Below are 17,055 nucleotides of genomic sequence, written 5' to 3' on the forward strand. Positions count from 1 at the left end.
GGCGGGGCGCTCAGGGCCGTCCCACTTCCGGCAGGGAAAGACAGATACATGGCAGGGCGCCCCCGGCAGGCCAGGGCGCAGCCGCAGCATCATCACCCTGCGGACAGCACGGTGCTCTCCCGCCCATCTGCCCGGGCAGTGAATGCTCAGGCCTGGTCTCCCGGCTCTGTGTCTAGCCCAGAGGCGGCCACAGCGCAAATGGGGGCTCACTTCGAATGGGCTAACTAACTGCAAGGAGGTGGGCTTCCCCGCTGAGTGACGCTCGTCCAGTCATGGTCAGAAAACTGCAGCCCTGTGGATGGGACCAAAGTTGGCTGTGGCCTTCCGGGATGCTGTGCATTACCTAGCTTTTCATTTTCCCTTAATTCTCTCTTGCCCTATCCCCAAGAGAAATAACGATTCCCGCAATTGTGAGAAACATTCTGGAAACTCCACCTGCACCCACGCTAAAGTCTCAGCATCCACGGAATGTAAGTTGGTACAGGCATTATGGAAAACAGTATGGAGGTTCCTCAAAAAATTAAAAATAGAACTACCATATGATCCAGCAATCTTACTTCTGGGTGTATATCCAAAGAATATGAAGTCAGTATCTCAGAGCTATCTGCACTCCCATGTTCACTGCAGCATTATTTACAATAGCCAAAATATGGAAAAAACCCAAGTGTCTATCAGTGGATGAATGGATAAAGAAGATGTGGTATATGCACGTATATATAGTGAAATGTTATTCAGACTTAAAAGAGGAAATCCTGCCATTTTCTAAATGAATGAGCCAGGAAGACATTATGCTAAGTGAAATAAGCCAGACGAAGAAAGACAAATACTGTATGATACCTAAATATGTGGAAAAAAAAAAGTCAAACTGATAGAGAGTAGAAAGGTGGTTGCAAGGGGCTGACAGAAAAGGGTAGGGTGGGGGAAAAGGGTACAAAGTTTAAGTTACAGAACCCATAAATTCTGGGGATCTAATGTACAGCATGGTGACTATAGTTAATAATACTGTATTGTACACTTGAGATTTGTTGAGATTGGATCTCAAATGTTCTCAACCATACACAAAAAATGGTAACGATGTGAGGTAATGGATGTGTTAATCAACTAGATTGTGGTGATCATTTCACAATGTATTCATATCGTAATCATTACCACATACACCTCAAGAAATCACAAACAACATAAATATATACAATTTTTGTCAATCATACCTCAATAAAACTAGGGAAAAAAAGTCTCAGCTCCCACCTACAAAGCCCTTGGCTCTTTCCGTTCCTTTTTTTTTTTTGGCCGCACCGCTCGCATGTGGACCTTCCCCTACCAGGGATCGAACCCACGCTCCCTGCAGTAGAAGCATGGAGTTTTAACCCCTGGACGACCAGGGAAGTCTGCCCTTGGCTCTTAATACTCATGATCTCTGCCCTGTCTATGCTCCACCCTTTGCTTGTTTCCAGACTATGGAACAGGTAGTTTTCTCTGCTTGGAACACTCTTTTCCCTAAATGCTCTTTGCCTTGTTTACTCCTATTTATCCTTCAGGTTTCTGCCTAAATATCATTTCCTCCAAGAAGCCTTCCTTACTTCTCCTCCAAGAGCAGCCTGAATGTCCCCTTCCTTCCAACCACGACTAAAAACTCTTTGGAGGGTAGGAACCAAGTCTTTCTTGCCTGTTTCCCAGCTTGGTTTCTGGCCCAAACAAGTGGGTATTTCCAAAAGTTCACTTTATGCCACCTTGCTTTCACGAAAGACCTACATTAGTACTTGCTTTCACTAACGGAAAGAAATCTGAAGAGGATTTTCGCTTTTATGAGAAAAGACAAAAAGTGAAAATATGTTCAGCATTTATTTTACAGCAAGCTATTATAGAGGCATTGGTGCACCCCCTAGCACCCCGAGCAGTGGGAGTGGCACCACCAAGCTCCTTCCCCAGAAACTACACTCGGCATCTCAACATTAAGCCATCTTAGCTTTGAACTGTGCCTGTGAGCATTTGTGCTTTATCTGGACTTATTTTGTGCGTCCGTTAGCAAGTTGTGTTAAGGTAATTGCTTCTTCACTTTAGCCATTTTGGCTTACAAAAGGTTTCATAAGAACCCTCTACTTTCAGATAGCGAGGGAAACCTGTAATTGGTATTTGTGAAACAAATCAAGGAAAGCTCCATGTATTAAAATGTCTAGGAAGATGTTGTTTATTATTTTGTTAAATTTTTTCACTGCACTATTCCACATCTATTTATTTTCACTTTTTTTTTTTTTTTTTTACAAAGGTACAAGGAATTTCAGAAACAATATTAAAACAATCAAACTGTTTCAGGCACGGTTTCATATTAAAAGCATAGATTGATTTCTGACTTCCTGCTTCCCTCTATGATACAATCTCAATGACTGTAGAGCTAAGGTGGATACACCCCAAAGCTCATCTCCCAGTGCTGTCTTCATTCTCAGAAAGTTCCTGAGTCAACAGTCAGGGGGTTCCTAGGGTATGGAATAAGGAGATGAGTACACATTCTGCTTGCCCTGAGCTTGAGGGCCCTGCAAATGCTGGGCGAGTTCCACTTCATCAGTCAAGAACAAAAATGTAATTTTAAAAAATGTCTTAAAAAAATATCTGATAAAAATTACCTATCCCTCTCCCTTGATGTGAAATAATTTAAATAATTTATTGTAGACGTAAAAAAAAAAAAAAAAGAAGGAAAAAGAAGTTTGTTCATGGATGCCTTCGTATTGTTTTTAAGCACGAGGTCTGGGTCCCTTAGGGGTGGGGAGAGCTTGAGAAGGAAGGGATGTCTCTGTGTCGAGGAGGCATGCGGGAAGCTCTCCAGACGGGCCCCACCTCCATGCCTTGCAGCCAGTGCCTTTTGGGCTTGATGATTCTTCATTCTCTGAGGTTAGGTCTTCTCTTCTGAACTTGGGGATAATAACACCTAGCTGACCCGTATTAGAGTAGAATGTGTCAGTGATTGAGGGTGGGAGTGCTTTGTAAACTGTGACAAGCTGGCCGCAAATGAGGTGGGAAAGGTAACCCCATCCAGTGGAGCTCTGCTCCCCTGACTATGTCTGGGATCTGGCCTTTGGCAAGCTTGGCAGGCCCCAGTGACTGAGTAAACCCGACAAGGAACATGGGCACCTGGTGTGTGTGGGCAAACAAGGGGACGCAGCCGTGGCTCGGGGAGGGGGCAGTCGGGAGCACAGAGCCCTCACTGTGCTGCAGTCAGGGTCCCAGAGACACCCAGGACAATGCTTCTTGACTTTTTTTAGGAGCTTCCAGCATGGACTTAGAAGATAGGGTTGAAGTCCCAGATCCTGTCTGGCGCTCACTGTCCTCATCTTTACTGCAAATAGGTACAGAGGGACTAGCCCAGTGGGTCTCTGTCCTCGCTGTATTGCAGAATTACCTGGGAACTTATAAAAACATACACAAGGTCAGGCCCTACTCTGGAGATTCGGCTCCAACTGGTCTGGGGTTGGGCCTGGGTATCTGTATTTCCTGAAGGCTCCCAAGGGGATTCTAAGGTACAGCCCGGGTTGAAACCTACCAGGCTAGGTGGCCTCCTGCAGTTCCCATCTTAGCTCCAGGATCGCCCTGTGCAATGGGCAAACTCATCGTCTGCATAGCCTTGGTAAAGAGGGGCACATTTAACTTCCAACATTCCCCGTCTCTAGCTGGGTTGTTGTACTGACCACTGAGAAGGAGAGAACCTTAGAGAAAGGGCTCAGAATACAGATTCACAAAGGAGGGACACAGAAAAACTCTCAGGTCGGAAGGGAAGTCAGGGCCATCTGGTCCCGCTTCCTTGCCTAGTGCAGTCATCCTTCTCCAGAAACCCTCATGGCTGGGCGGCCATGTGGCTCTGCCGGCACACTTCCAGGCTGGGGCTCCCTACCTCCTGGGGACCTCTTCTATTACCTTGGGCTGAAACCTGCCTACATCATCCTGGAGGAGGCAGGCTCTGTGACCTCAGGGCTTTGGTGGTGGCAGTCAGTAGCCATGGGCACCACTCTGCTGTCTGCATCCCCACATAAGGGATAGTGTCTACCCATATTCGGCTGATTCTGGTTGAAGAGAGAGAGGATGGCCTCCTGTCTGTGTTCTACAATTAGGCTGAACCCTGACTTACTTCCCTGAAGTTAAACTTCCTCTGCCTCTTTGTCAATGTCTTTGGAGTTCCTGCAGCAAACCCAGATGATGGCCCTACAAGTAGTCTTCCTTAGGTCAAGGCCAAGGTTTCTTATCTCAGGTGGCAGATCCTATAGAGGGCAGCGCATTCCAGGGTCCCCCTTGTTCAGATGGAGAAAGTGAGACCAGAGAGGTAGTGACTTGCAAGAGGTCACTGAGCAAGTCAGGGGCACAGCTGAGGCCAGAACCAACGGATTCCTGCCTTGTGGGCTGAGAACTGCACATCTGCTGCATCATAAACCGCAGAAAGGCAGACCCAGGAGACCAGGAGCTCAGCCCAGCCTGGCCATGAACTCTCTGGGGACCTTGATTACTTGCCTCTCTCTGGGCCTCATTTTCCCCACCTGTAAAATAAGGAAGTTGGGCCACGTCACTGGTTTTCAAACTTCTAATATTTTTTTAGTAGCAGAATTATGTATTCCATAGAAGCTAATATATAAAACAGAAAGAAGGGGAGCTGACTGGTAGGAATGGAGGTGGGGGGGTATAGCCCTCCTGACTTAGCCTTCCCCCCTTGCTATGGACCACAGTTTGAAAACCACAGGAAGGTTCACCTCCTAGGACCTTCCAGCTCTAACTTTCTACAATGTTCTTCCCCTTGAGAAGTTACCGTGGACCCTTCAAAACAATTAAACAGAAGGCAAGGTATCATCTAAAAAGAGTCAATTCAGACACTGTTGTTTCAAGAAGGCAAATAGAAAATCGGCACCAGGTCCCACTGGAATCTTTCAGCGACCAAGAGTTCCATCTCTGGTAAAAAATACAGAAATAGTGGCTGTTCTCGGGGGACCTGTGGTTTGGTTCCGGACCTCTCCGTGAGCCGAGTGGTGTCCCTGAGGGCGAGGAGGGCAGAGGACCCTGCTCAGAGCCTCTCTGAGTCCATCCGCAAGTTTTTGATCTCCAATTCCAATTGTTTGGCCTGGACCTCACGCTGGGTCACCAGCTCCCGGAGCCTTCGGATCTCATCTTGTTGCCGATAGAACATCTGCAGCAGCTGGGAAAGCACAGAGCAGAGGGGAAGGTCACCTGGGTGTCCTGGGATGCAAGGGGTCAGGACACCAGCAGAAAGCATTAAACATGGCCCCTTTTTGACTCAGAAAGGTGGGTGATTACATTTACGTGGCTGAGGCCTGAGGGGACAGCCATGGCATAGATCTTTTACAAAAACCTAGTTTTCTTCACCCAATAAATGAAAAACAAAAAGTCTTGACGTTTCAGACATTTTTTGCCTCCTTAGATTTCCCCATGGGTGGAGCAAAGGATACTTGGCCCTGAAGTCTTGGAGAATTGGAGTTTTCACCACCGCTAAACTATGTGGCCTCAGGCAGGTTACTTACCCTCTCTGAACTTCAATTTCCTCCTCTGGAAACTGGGGGTCAGAAAACTAACCTCAGCATTATTATAATTGTTGCCACAGTATAGAATGGTACTAGATGCTGGGTGTTCCCCCTAAGGATTTCGTTATTCCACTGGATGCTAACAACACCCCTACGAGGGTGGTAGTGTTAGTACCCCCACTTCACCACTGTGGAAACTGAAGCTGAGAGATTCAGCCATGCCGCGGAGCAACTAAGCCCATGCGCCACAACTACTGAGCCTGTGCTCTGGAGCCCACGAGCCACAACTCCTGAGCCCACGCACCACAACTACTGAAGCCCCCGCGCCTAGAGCCCATGCTCCGCAAGAGAAGCCACAGCAATGAGAAGCCCGCATGCTGCAACTCGCCCCCGCTCGCCACAACTACAGAAAGCCCGCGCGCAGCAACGAAGACCCAAAGCAGCCAAAAATAAATAAATAAATTTATTTTAAAAAAAGAGAGAGATTCAGCCCCCGGGTCCAAGGTCCTAGAAGTAGTGCTCAGTAGAGCCAGGATCAGAATCCCTCTGTGAGACACCAGCCCTTGTGGTTTTAGCCGCTACACGCTCCCAGGGCTGTTGAGAAAATACAGTCAGATGATATATCGAAGTGCCTACCTACCCAGGGCCTGGCACACAGTAGGCACTTAACAAATGTTGACTCGGAGCGCACAGAAAATCCTAGAGCATCAGAAGTGGAAGGGACTTTACTACCTACCAAGTCAAACCCTCGGCATTTTACAGATTGTTCCCTACCACCTGTAAGTAAACCCACCATCTTGACACGCAGATGGTGCTCATGACATGTTTGTGAGTGAATCAGCAAAGTGAGTTAAGGGGCTAGGCCAGGCCACACAGCTGGTTATTTTCCTCGCCTCTCACTTTCTCCGCCCCCCTCAGCTGCTCACAGCTGCTCCCCTCCCCTGGCAGGCCTACCCCACCCTCGTTCGCACCTCGTTCTCTGTCTTTGGTGGGGGGCATTCGAAGATGTCAAAGCCATTTGTGAACCAAGTTTTCTTCTCCTCCAGTCTGTGTTCTGATGCCCACCGTGGCGCCCTCTCCTCCAGCAGGGAGAGGGGCCTCCGGCCATCTTCTGCAGCCAGCTTTTCTGTCTGGTTGAAGAGACGAGGCGAGGTGTGGGCCCTGGGCTTGGAGAGGGGTCTCTCTGGGGGCAGAGGCTGGGGGCTCAGCAGCTCGGAGCCAGGCCTAAGGGACATCAGGACTGGTCCTGGGAGGGAAGCAAAGGGCTGGGTGAGGACTGAGTGCCCCTGAGCAGGTGGGCATGGGGGGCACTGACACACGCAGACACACACAGAGCCACACGGAGACACAGAGATACACGTGACACGTGTGGGCGATATGGCCACATGCAGACAGGCACAAACCCACAGACCAGGGCAAGCAGAGTGCAAATACACACTTGTGTGATTATCTAAGCGAGGCTTGGTTTGTAGGGGCTGCCCCAGAATACCGCGGGCTCCTCACGCCTGCCCTGCGCTCTGCCGTCTACCAGTTCACGAATTCTCCCAACACCCCAAGAAGCAGGGGAGGCAGGCATCACGGCTACAGTGAGGAAACCGAGCCCAGAGAGGAGCGAGACTGTCTAAGGGTTACACATAAAAGGGAGGGGGCAGCAGGCAGCTCCGGGGGCCGCAGCAGGGGTGGGAGCACACACTGCCTCCCCCTGCGCAGGCCCTTACGTTGACAGGCCAGGGAGGGAGAGTCAGGGCAGGCAGGGTGAACAGAAGGGCCCGGGTGGGGGCTGCTGCCTAGAGGGTTTCTGGGGTCAAAGAGTAATTGCAGAGGTGGCGGGGGGATGGGCAGGGGGCATCCAGCTGAGACTCTCCAGTCACTCTGCACAGCACAGAATTTAAAGACGTTTTCCTTGGAGCAAAATCCCTTGATTCGGAGGGAGTTTCCTGAGTCACTTGGGACGAGCCCCTCCCTTCCTGGACCCATATGCGACCATCCTAACCACTGGGAACCGACTGTCAAGGACCAGTCCTCCGGGGTTACAGGTTATGGGAGGACACAAATACCAGCCAAACCCCTCTCAGCTACTTGGGGCCACTGGATGCTCCGTTGTCCCCCACATTCACCCGAGGCCTTTTCTCTGCCTTCCTCACCTTTATTCATCCCACTGAGCCACTCCTGGGCCGTCAGAGAGGGCTGGGCACCTGCCGTGGGCGGGTAGATGTCCTCTTGGTAGGATTCTGACTGCAGGAGAAGTCAGGACAGTGAGAGCGGGGACGGTGGGGGAGGGCCCTTAGAGATCCAGGGGTGCAGACTCCCCCCAACCCCTGTGAGTTGAGGAAACTGAGGCCCAGAGAGCAAAGGGATGTGCCCAAGGTCACAGAGCAACTCAAGAGCAGAGGTGGGAGGGACAGTGCGCTGACCACGAGAAAGGCTTCCCTTTGAGGAGGGGCCATCAGCCTCCCTGTTGCTCCCCCAGGGGCGTGGGCTCCAGGCTCCAGGTCCCAGGGTCCTTCTTCTCCAGGAGGGGCTCCCCCCCTCCCTCGGAGACGGCTCACACCACCCTTACCCGCCGGGGTACAATCATGGATATGGGCTCGATGAGGCTTTTGGTTGTAATCAGCTTGTAGAAGCGGAAGATCTCACAGGAGGACACGTCAAGACCTCTTTTTGGCATAACACCTGTGGGGAGATGACCAAGGAGGGCCAAGAGATTCCTCAGGGTGGGCTGGGGCCCCAGGGACCCAGGGTGAGTGGCAAAGCCAGGCTGCACACCTGGATGTGAACAGAGACCAGCCTCTTCCCATTATCCTTCCTTTAACAAACAGTCCTACATTGGACCAGGCCCCGAGCTGGGGAAATGGGGTTGAAATCCTCAGACTTTGTCCCCTACCTTCAAGGATTTTAGCTAAACTTTTACAGGAAGTGTGCTCTGCTCAAGGCCCTCCATCACCCTCCCCACACCTCCCAACACAGATGCTCTTAATAGAGCGATGCCAGCTTTCCTTTGATTAGTGTTAGCATGCTATCTTTCTCCATCTTCACTTGTTTTTTTTGGTCGCGCAGCGTGGTCTGCGGGATCTTAGTTTTCCGACCAGGGATTGAACCCGTGCCCCCTGCAGTGGAAGCACGGAGTCTTAACCACTGGACCGCCAGGGAAGTACCTCCATCTTTACTTTTAATCTAGCTGTGTCTTTATATATAAGTGGGTTTCCTGTAGAGGGCATATAGTTGCGTCCTGTTTTGTTTTGTTTTGTTTTTAATCCCTAAACACACTTAAAAAGTAGGGCCTCTCTTAGGTCAATGTCCCCCATCTCCTTGCTGCTGCTGTAACTGCTTAACTTTCAGCTAGAACACCTTCATCCTCTCCCCATGCTGTGCTCTGCTTCCCTTTTGGCTCCTCAAGTCTTGCCTCCTCCAGTAAGCCCTCCTGGACTTCTTCCTGCGTACTCTCAGAGAACCTCCCGCATACCTCAACTAGAGCTCCCATCGACTCAGAGCATTGACCCGCTGTCTCCCCTCCCCAGTGAGGGGCCCTCTAGGGCGAGGCCTGACTCATCCCTGTCTCCCCAGGCCCCAAGTGGCCTCAGTGTCCCACACTCACCGATCCCCTTCTGTGGGTTATAGGAGCGGTACTCGGTCAGGTAGTTCAGGTGAGGTTTGTCGGTGCTGACCTCATAGTAGCGAATGTTCCCGTCTCCCTGTGGAGGGGAGGGAACCACTCAGAGCCGGGCCCCATCAGCCCCCCACCTGGCCCCCACTGCCACACAGCAGAAACCTGGAGAGGACTGTGAGTGAAGAGCTGGCAGAGCCGCCTCTCACAAGGGCAGACCAGAGGACTGGCACCAAGGCAGCAGGGCACCAAGGCACCTCATTTTAACACTTAGTCCCCCCAACCATGACCCAAAGCCCACACAGATGCCACCAAGGCAGAGGCTCTGGGAGCACAGGCCTGAACCCCACTCCCATCTGAGAGCCGCACACAAAGGTCAGAAGTGGGGTTCCTGAGACCATCCAGTGGGTCTTACCCCTGGGGCATTTCTGGTTGTCACTGTCATAATGACTGGGTGGGGAGGTGGGTGCTGCTCCTGGCATTGGTGGGTAGGGGCCAGGGATGCCAAATACAAGATAGTCTTACCCAGTGAAGACCTGCTCTGCCTCAAATTTGAAGGTGCCCCTGCCAAGAAAAACTGACTGGTCCCTCCTTATCTGGACCCAGAACTGGGGAGGGACTAGCTCAGGGTGTCCGGCAAAGCCCTGGCCCCAGGTGTTCTTGTGGAGCCAGGAAGGTGGGAGAGGGGCGGGGCTCACCACAGGGGGAGAGTATCTAGCCACTCCTGCCTGCCCCTGCCCCTGCCCTGTACCCCAAGGGCCCCAGGCTGCGGTCTGGCCGCCAGTGGCACCAGGCAGCCACCTCCCTCCCGTGTCAGACTGACCTTCCCCACCACGTAGAGCATGTTGGTGTCCGAGTCATAGAACGGAAACAGCACGCCTGAGGAGCCATCGAGGTCCTCCTCTGCGAGAGGCACAGAGAGGTCATCCTGCAAGGGAAGGGAGACCAGGAGGGCCAATGGGTCACTCATGGAGTGCACCTTGGTGGTGCTAAGATAAGAATTCCTGTCACAGGGCTGTGTGTGTGTGCATGTGTGTGTGTGTGTGTGTGTGTGTGTGTGTGTGTGAGAGAGAGAGAGAAAGAGAGACCACCTCCTTTTCCCTTGCTAGCATTTTACCTTTAACGAATGATTTCTCATACACATGATGTCACTCCAGCCCTCCACCTCCTGTTTTATATCTACTATAATGCAAGGAGATTCAGACAGAGAGGAAGCAATCTTTCGAACTCCAGCCAAGTGCTCCTTGAAATTAATACTACTTGGCCTGGTCTTCATCCCCATCCCCACCCCCACCCACCTTGAACAGGAAGCTCCTCTTGCCCACACACCTCCCTATTTCACTCTAAGGGCTTGCTCCAGCTGTTCCCTCCACCTAGAAGGCCCTTTCCTTCTCCTGCCCTCCCCCCCACCCCCAAGTCCTGGTCCCAAACTCAGCCACCTCCCCTCCCCCACGCCGAGACTTCTCCTGGGTCCTGACCCCTCCCCTTCCTTGAACAACAAGATGCACAAGGTGTGGCGCTGGTGAGGGGCGCTGGTGGGGCTGCTCGGGAGACTCACCTGGTCCCACAGGGCCATCTGCCGGTTGTTCCATCGGGATGTGCCCGTGGACAGCAGCTTCTTCAGGTTCCCCAGAAATAGCACTTTGCTGGCCCGGTGCCCCTTATAGCTGGCTTCCTGGAGGGACATGTGTGGTCAGGGACACCCTGTCTTTGCTTACGCTGCTGCTCCACCTGGAATACCTTCTTTTCTCATCCCAGCTCTGCCTGGAGAATCCTTCCAGAGGCACCACCTCCAGGAAGCCTTCCTGGGTCTCTCCCATCCACATAAAGTCTCTCTCACTATTTTTGTTGAGAGTTCTTTTTCTGAGCTAGGACAGAGGCAAACTTCGGCCCAGCTCCATGTTTTTGCTAAAAGATTATTATTGAGCATCCACTATATGCAAGGCATGGGGCTGGGTGGCCACTGTCACCTGGGATATCTCATTTAACCCTCCCAGAGGAAGAACTAATGGCCCATTGTTGCAGATGAGAAAACAGACACTCAAGAGAGCAGAAAGTGCTTGTCTAAGGTCACACAGTGGATAACAGTGGGGCCCTGAGGTTTCTTGACCCCATGTCATGCCTCCTGACAGAGGCGAGGCACAATGACAAGCTTTGGAGTTAGACCAGGTTCCAGTCCCAGCTTTCAATGTGAGCAAGTCCCTTAGCCTCTCTTCAGCCTCAGTTTTCTCATCTGAAAAATGGGTATGACATACTCTACACCCCCCAACAGATGGGGATAAACACGCGTGAAGGCTTGGCCAGAACATTAACATCATTACTGCCCTGTTCTCAGACCTCCCCCCTCCTGCCATGCCCACTCCACTCCTCGCTCCTCTGACCCCAAGCCAGACCCCAGCCCAGCACTGACCTGGAGGACAGCCCCTGCTCGGGGATCGACAACCCGAATCTTGCGGTCTTTACAGGCAGTGGCCAGCAGGCTGCCGTTGGTGTTGAAGGACATGGAGAGGATCACGTCTTGGTGACAGCTAATTGTCTTCACGGGGCTCATGATTACAGCCTCCTTTGTATCCAGGTTCCAGACCATCACCTGCATGGCAGAGAGCCGGCTCTGAGCACAGTGCATCCCCCCCCAGCCCCGCCCTGGCCTCCACAGTCACGCGCCAGCCAGGCTGCAGTGAAACACGGTATCCCCGGGAGGGAAGCCACAGATGGCAGTTTGGCCAAGAGGCCTCGGTTGGGAGGATGGGTCTGCCGGCTGAAGCTGCCACGTGGCAGGAGGGGGAAGTGGGGAGTCAGGCTGTCTGGCAGTGAAAAGAAAACACCATCTGCCTGGAGCAATGAAACATCCATGCTGGGAGGACCCCAGGGGACCAGATAGTCCAAGGGGTTTCAAACAGTCATTAGCAACAGTTTCTACCACACAGATAACAAGGGCTGCCATGTTTAGCTACACAGGCTGTGCACTGCACAGCTCCAGGGCAACCCATTCCCGTAGTCTATAATGCGAATAGCGCCCCCTGGAGTTGTGTACAGATAAACTGTACAACCATAAGCAGTAGCACACCTTACATAAACAGATAATAGAGCACTTCTGATCAGAACAGGGTAAAGGCCTCTCAACCACTCCCATCCCACATCAACCCCATTTGTGTGCAGACTGAGAAACTGAGGCCCAGAGAAGACAAGGGACTTTCCCAGGTCATACTGCAAGTCAGAGACGGAGTGGGAATAGAATCTAGGTCTCCTCTACTGTGAATTTTCCCAATCCACAGGGCCCACAGCTTGCTAGCTTGGAAGTCAATGGAGCAGGGGGAGGCATCTGTGGGCAGGGTCCAGCCCAACCCCTCCAGGAAGACTAATGGATTGAATAGTGTCTCCACCCACCCCACCCCCACCAAACTCATATCTACGTGGAACCTCAGAATGTGACCTTATTTGGAAACAGGGTCTTTGCAGGTGTAATGCATTACAATGAGGTCATACTGGATTTGGGTGGGCCCTACATGCAATGACTGGTGTCCTTGTACGAAGAGGAGGGGACGTATAGATACACAGAGAAGACGGCAGATGACAGAGGCGGACTGGAGTGATGCAGCTACAAACCAAGGAATGCTTGGAGCCACTAGAAGCTAGAAGAGGCACAGAAGGACTTTTCCCTAGAGACTTTGGAGAAAGCATGGCTCTCTCTCCTAACACCTTGATTTTGGTTGGATTTCTGGCCTCCAGAACTATGTGAGAATACATTTCTGTTGTCTTAACCCACCAAGTTTGGTCATATGTCAGGGTAGCCCTAGGAAACTAATACACAGACCCACCTTGTAGTCATAGCCGGAGCTGAAGAGGATACTGGCAGCTGTGGGGTGCCACTCCACCAGGCCCACTCTGCGGGCGTGGCCCACCAGCTCCTTCTTGAAGGCTGTGAGGTTCTTTGCCAGCAGCTGCTTGGGAATGTCCCAGATTTTAATCTGTCAGGGAAGACACGGCCCAAGGGAAGGGTTAGCCGGGGTCACCTTGGCCGCCCACAACCCTGAGCCACAGAACTGGCAGTGCTCAGCAGACAGTCCGGGGGAGCTCTCTCTGTATCTACCTCTCACTCAATGGAGAGGCAGCTGGGGCCCCTCAGAGAGACAGGCGCTTTGCCAAGGTCCTCCAGCCCAAGCAGGGGCTGGAGATGAGCCTAGGCCTCTGGTAATCTTTGCCATTCTTAGCGACCTGAGGCAGTGGGTGAGTGGATGGGCCACAGGCCTGATTCCCAGGCTGGATGTCAGAGCAAACCTGCCTCTCAGCCTAGAATACCCCTCAAAGTACAGTGCTCTACCCCCTCCTGGTCCCAAAGGCTCAGGGTAGAGCTTCAGACGCCAGGAGGAAGGGTTTATGCTATCTCCTCAGGGAGCTAGGAAGCCAGCGCAGTCTCTGGAGCAGGACAGGGCAGGGACAACCCCCAACCCCTTCCGTTATAGGGGTCCCCTTGGATGGCCCGGAAGACTAAAGGCCAGAAGGCAGGGTTGGATGGGGTCACAGGCCTGTATTCAACAGTGAGGGCCTGGGAGGAGGGGCTGGGGATTCCTTCCAGAGCAGTGTTGTTGAGGATGGAAAGGGCTTACATGGTAGGAAGTCATCTCCCCATCACAGAGGCATACACATGGAGGAACAGAGGATGACAGAGGGCGACAGAGCCCAGGCTGGTGTTGACTTAACGTCCCTTATTGTCCTGCAGGGCTCTCAGGCCCCTATGTGGTTGTATGTCCTCTTTCTCTTAGGATATATGGGCTTTCAGGTAGACTTTGCTTTTAATTCAGCATGTATTTCCTGGTCATCTTGGATTTCAAACCAGAAAGCCAGCCTCACAATCGTGCCAGGCTCCAGAAAGATGGAGTCTGGTCAGGGCTGTTACCAAACAGAACTGGACCTGGCTGGAGGACAGACTCTGGGCAGGCCTGTTTGGTAGAAAAAGACACCATCCCTCAGAGCTAGAGGGTCATCTCGGCCACTCCCAATAGTTGTGTCCACTCCTCCTGCCCCCGAGGCAACTGGGAAGGGACGGGTGATGAGGCTAGCTAGGAATTTAATAAAGACCTTGAAGGGAGCCTTCAAAGCAGGCCTGAAAGGGCAGGTATTCCAGGAGTGAACACAGAGTCAGATACTTGATATCCTGTCAGAAGCCTTACACTCATTTGAGACAAGGTCAGTTCTCACAGGGCCCGGCTGTCCCTTTGGTGAAGCCACGTCGGCAGACACTGTCCGTTATGCTCCTCAGCAACCCTTATATGGAAAATGACACAAGTCCTCTTATAATTTTCTACCTGCTTCTCTCTATGAACGGGTCTGTTTCCTTTGATCAGACAGTGAGGCTATTTCCTTTTTTTTTTGCCTTGGCCGCCAGGCAGCTCCAAGCTAAGCCTGGAATTCAACAGCTGCAACCCTCCAGAGTTAAATTCCTCCATCTGTGGCTGCTGCTCTTTAGGGAAGTGGAACAGCTCAGTGGAAAAAGATCGGGCTCTGGAATCAGGCCTTAGTCGGAACCCTGGCTCTGCCTCCACAAACTGTGTGACCTTGGGCAAATTGCCACACTTCTCAGATCCTCAGCTTTTGCATCAGAAAACCATCCTACCTTGTGGGGTTGCTGGGAAGACTGAGTGAAATGATATGTGTAATGAGAGTCAGGGACACAGTGGGCTCACAATAAAGGGTAACTATGACTCTCATCCTTATTTCAATCATCTGATCATATCTGTGTCTTTTGTTTTAAGCCATACGCGCTGAGTTTTAGAAGTAGGCAGAGAATACGTTATAAATAACACCAAACATTGTGGAGTCAGGGACTACGATCCTGGTACAGAACAGGGGCTCAAAAAGTTGGTAGGACTGAAGCTTTTGGGATGGTTTTGGTGTTCACATTCATTTAATGCTCCCACTCTTATCCTCTTAAATCTTCCCTCCCCACTGTCTATGAGATTATGTGGCACAATATTTTCGGGCCACAGTAAAAATGCCCTTCACAGCATTTTATAGTTCCCCCAAAAGATGGGCTTTCCCACTGGGAAATGAATCTCATTGGATTTTCATTAGACGGTTGGGAGCTATTATGCTCATTTTATAGATGGGGGAACTGAGACCCATAGAGAGGAGGGGTGGTACCCCAAGTCCCACAGAGCCCAGAGCTTCTCCTCCTCAATCTAACTTACCCCCTCCGCACACAGTGACCTCACCTCGTGAAGGATGAAGGAGTCAGGAACGTCAGAGCTGAGTCCAGATACCATTCTGTCTCCCTCTGCCCCAGTCCCACTCCTCTCGGGAAAGGAAACCGCCTCACGCACTGACACTCACCGTGGCATCTTCAGAACAGGAGGCGATCTCAAAATCATTGAAAGGGTTCCATTTGACGTCTAAGACGTTCCCTCTGTGCCCGCAGACCCTTGGGTAGTGGGGGTCCAACTTTCCCGTCTGTAAAACAGTACCCAGGAAGGTTGGGGAGGGAGGGGGCTAATTCCACTTTAGCACCTGGAGGGTCCCTCGGGCAGCCAGCAATCACCGAGTAGACAAGAAAACGTACGGGACAGAACTGGGAGTGAATCTAGGACTTACCACTAACCCCTGTGTGATCCTGGGGGAGTCACGGCACTTCCCTGAGCCTCAGTGTCTTCCTCAGTAAAATAGAGGCGATGGTAGGTATTTCAGATCATTCGTGTGAGGATCATAGGAGATGAGGTGTGGGAAGGGTCTAGCACAGTGCCTAGCACATGGTAGGTGTTCAGTAAAAGGATGTTTCCCTTCGTATACTGCTGGCGGGAATGCAGAAATGGTGCAGCCACTGTGGAAAATAGTCTGGCAGCTCCTCAAAAGGTTACACAGAGTTAGTATATGACCCCGTAATTCTACTTCTAGGGACAGCCCCAAGAGAAATAAAAACATAGGTCTACAAAAAGACTTGTACACCAATGTTCACAGCAGCATTATTCATAATAGCCAAAAGGTGGAAACAATCCAGATGTCCATCAATGGATAAATGGATATCTGAAATGTAGTATATTCACACAATGAAATATTATTCAGCCAAAAAAGGGAATGAAGTACTGACACATGCTTTGACGTGGATGAACCTTGAAAACATCATGCTAAGTGGAAGAAGCCAGACATAAAAAGCCACATACTGCATGATTCCACTAGATGATGTACCGGATGTGGTTTCACTGCTTGAGCAAATGAACACATCCCCTGGTACCTGGAATTCAGAACCCTGAATAATGATATGAAAAAAAAAAAATCCAGAATAGGGGGAATTCCCTGGCGGTCCAGTGGTTAGGACTCAGCGCTTTCACTGCCGAGGGCCTGGGTTCAATCCCTGGCTAGGGAACTAAGATCCTGCATGCCATGCAGTGGGGGGACGGGGGTGGGCGGTGGGATCCGGAATAGGTAAATCCATAAAGACTGAAAGCAGATTAGTGGTTGCCTAGGGCTGGGGGGAGGGGGCAATGGGGAGTGACTGGTAATGGGTGTGGGGTTTCTGGGGGTGATAAAATTATTTTCAAATTAGTGGTGATGGTTACACAACCACGTGAATATCTAAAACTCATTGAATTGTACACTTACGTGGTGAATTTTATGGTATGTGAGTTATACTTCAATTAAAAAGAGCGAGCATTTCCTTCCCTTCCCCTCCTTCCTGCTGAGAATTCCCGTCTAGGTGCTAGGAGGACACACAGTTTTCACAGCCCAAGCTACATAGCGCTGAAGCTGAGATTTCCCGGGCCATGGGACAACTACACCAGTTCATCCATAGAAACCAGCAGCTGGCAGGGACCAACACACTCATTTTACACACCACACTGCATGGCCCTGGCAGTACAGGGACCAGGACCAGGCCCTCTGCCTGCCAATGCAAGGATCCACTAGCCAGCCTCAGGTTCTAGAGCCCACCCACCGGAAGGCTCCACTTTT

At 51.4% G+C, this 17,055-nt stretch overlaps 1 protein-coding gene across 1 annotated transcript in view; it reads right to left on the reverse strand.

Moving 5' to 3' along the window:
* Positions 1-4,819: 4,819 nt before the first annotated feature.
* Positions 4,820-17,055, reverse strand: part of CORO2A (coronin 2A) — a 57,225-nt gene continuing 44,989 nt past the window's right edge. The window contains exons 3-12 of the mRNA XM_059926507.1: positions 15,445-15,561; positions 12,933-13,082; positions 11,525-11,704; positions 10,673-10,789; positions 9,938-10,042; positions 9,106-9,202; positions 8,071-8,183; positions 7,655-7,745; positions 6,482-6,756; positions 4,820-5,167 (exon numbers count right to left, since the gene is read on the reverse strand). Coding sequence (XP_059782490.1) covers positions 5,036-5,167; positions 6,482-6,756; positions 7,655-7,745; positions 8,071-8,183; positions 9,106-9,202; positions 9,938-10,042; positions 10,673-10,789; positions 11,525-11,704; positions 12,933-13,082; positions 15,445-15,561 — 1,377 coding nt within the window. The 3' untranslated portion in view covers positions 4,820-5,035. The remainder of the gene's footprint in view (positions 5,168-6,481; positions 6,757-7,654; positions 7,746-8,070; positions 8,184-9,105; positions 9,203-9,937; positions 10,043-10,672; positions 10,790-11,524; positions 11,705-12,932; positions 13,083-15,444; positions 15,562-17,055) is intronic.

Source organism: Balaenoptera ricei, chromosome 6 (assembly GCF_028023285.1).
Source record: "Balaenoptera ricei isolate mBalRic1 chromosome 6, mBalRic1.hap2, whole genome shotgun sequence".
NCBI classification, from domain to species: Eukaryota; Metazoa; Chordata; class Mammalia; order Artiodactyla; family Balaenopteridae; genus Balaenoptera; species Balaenoptera ricei.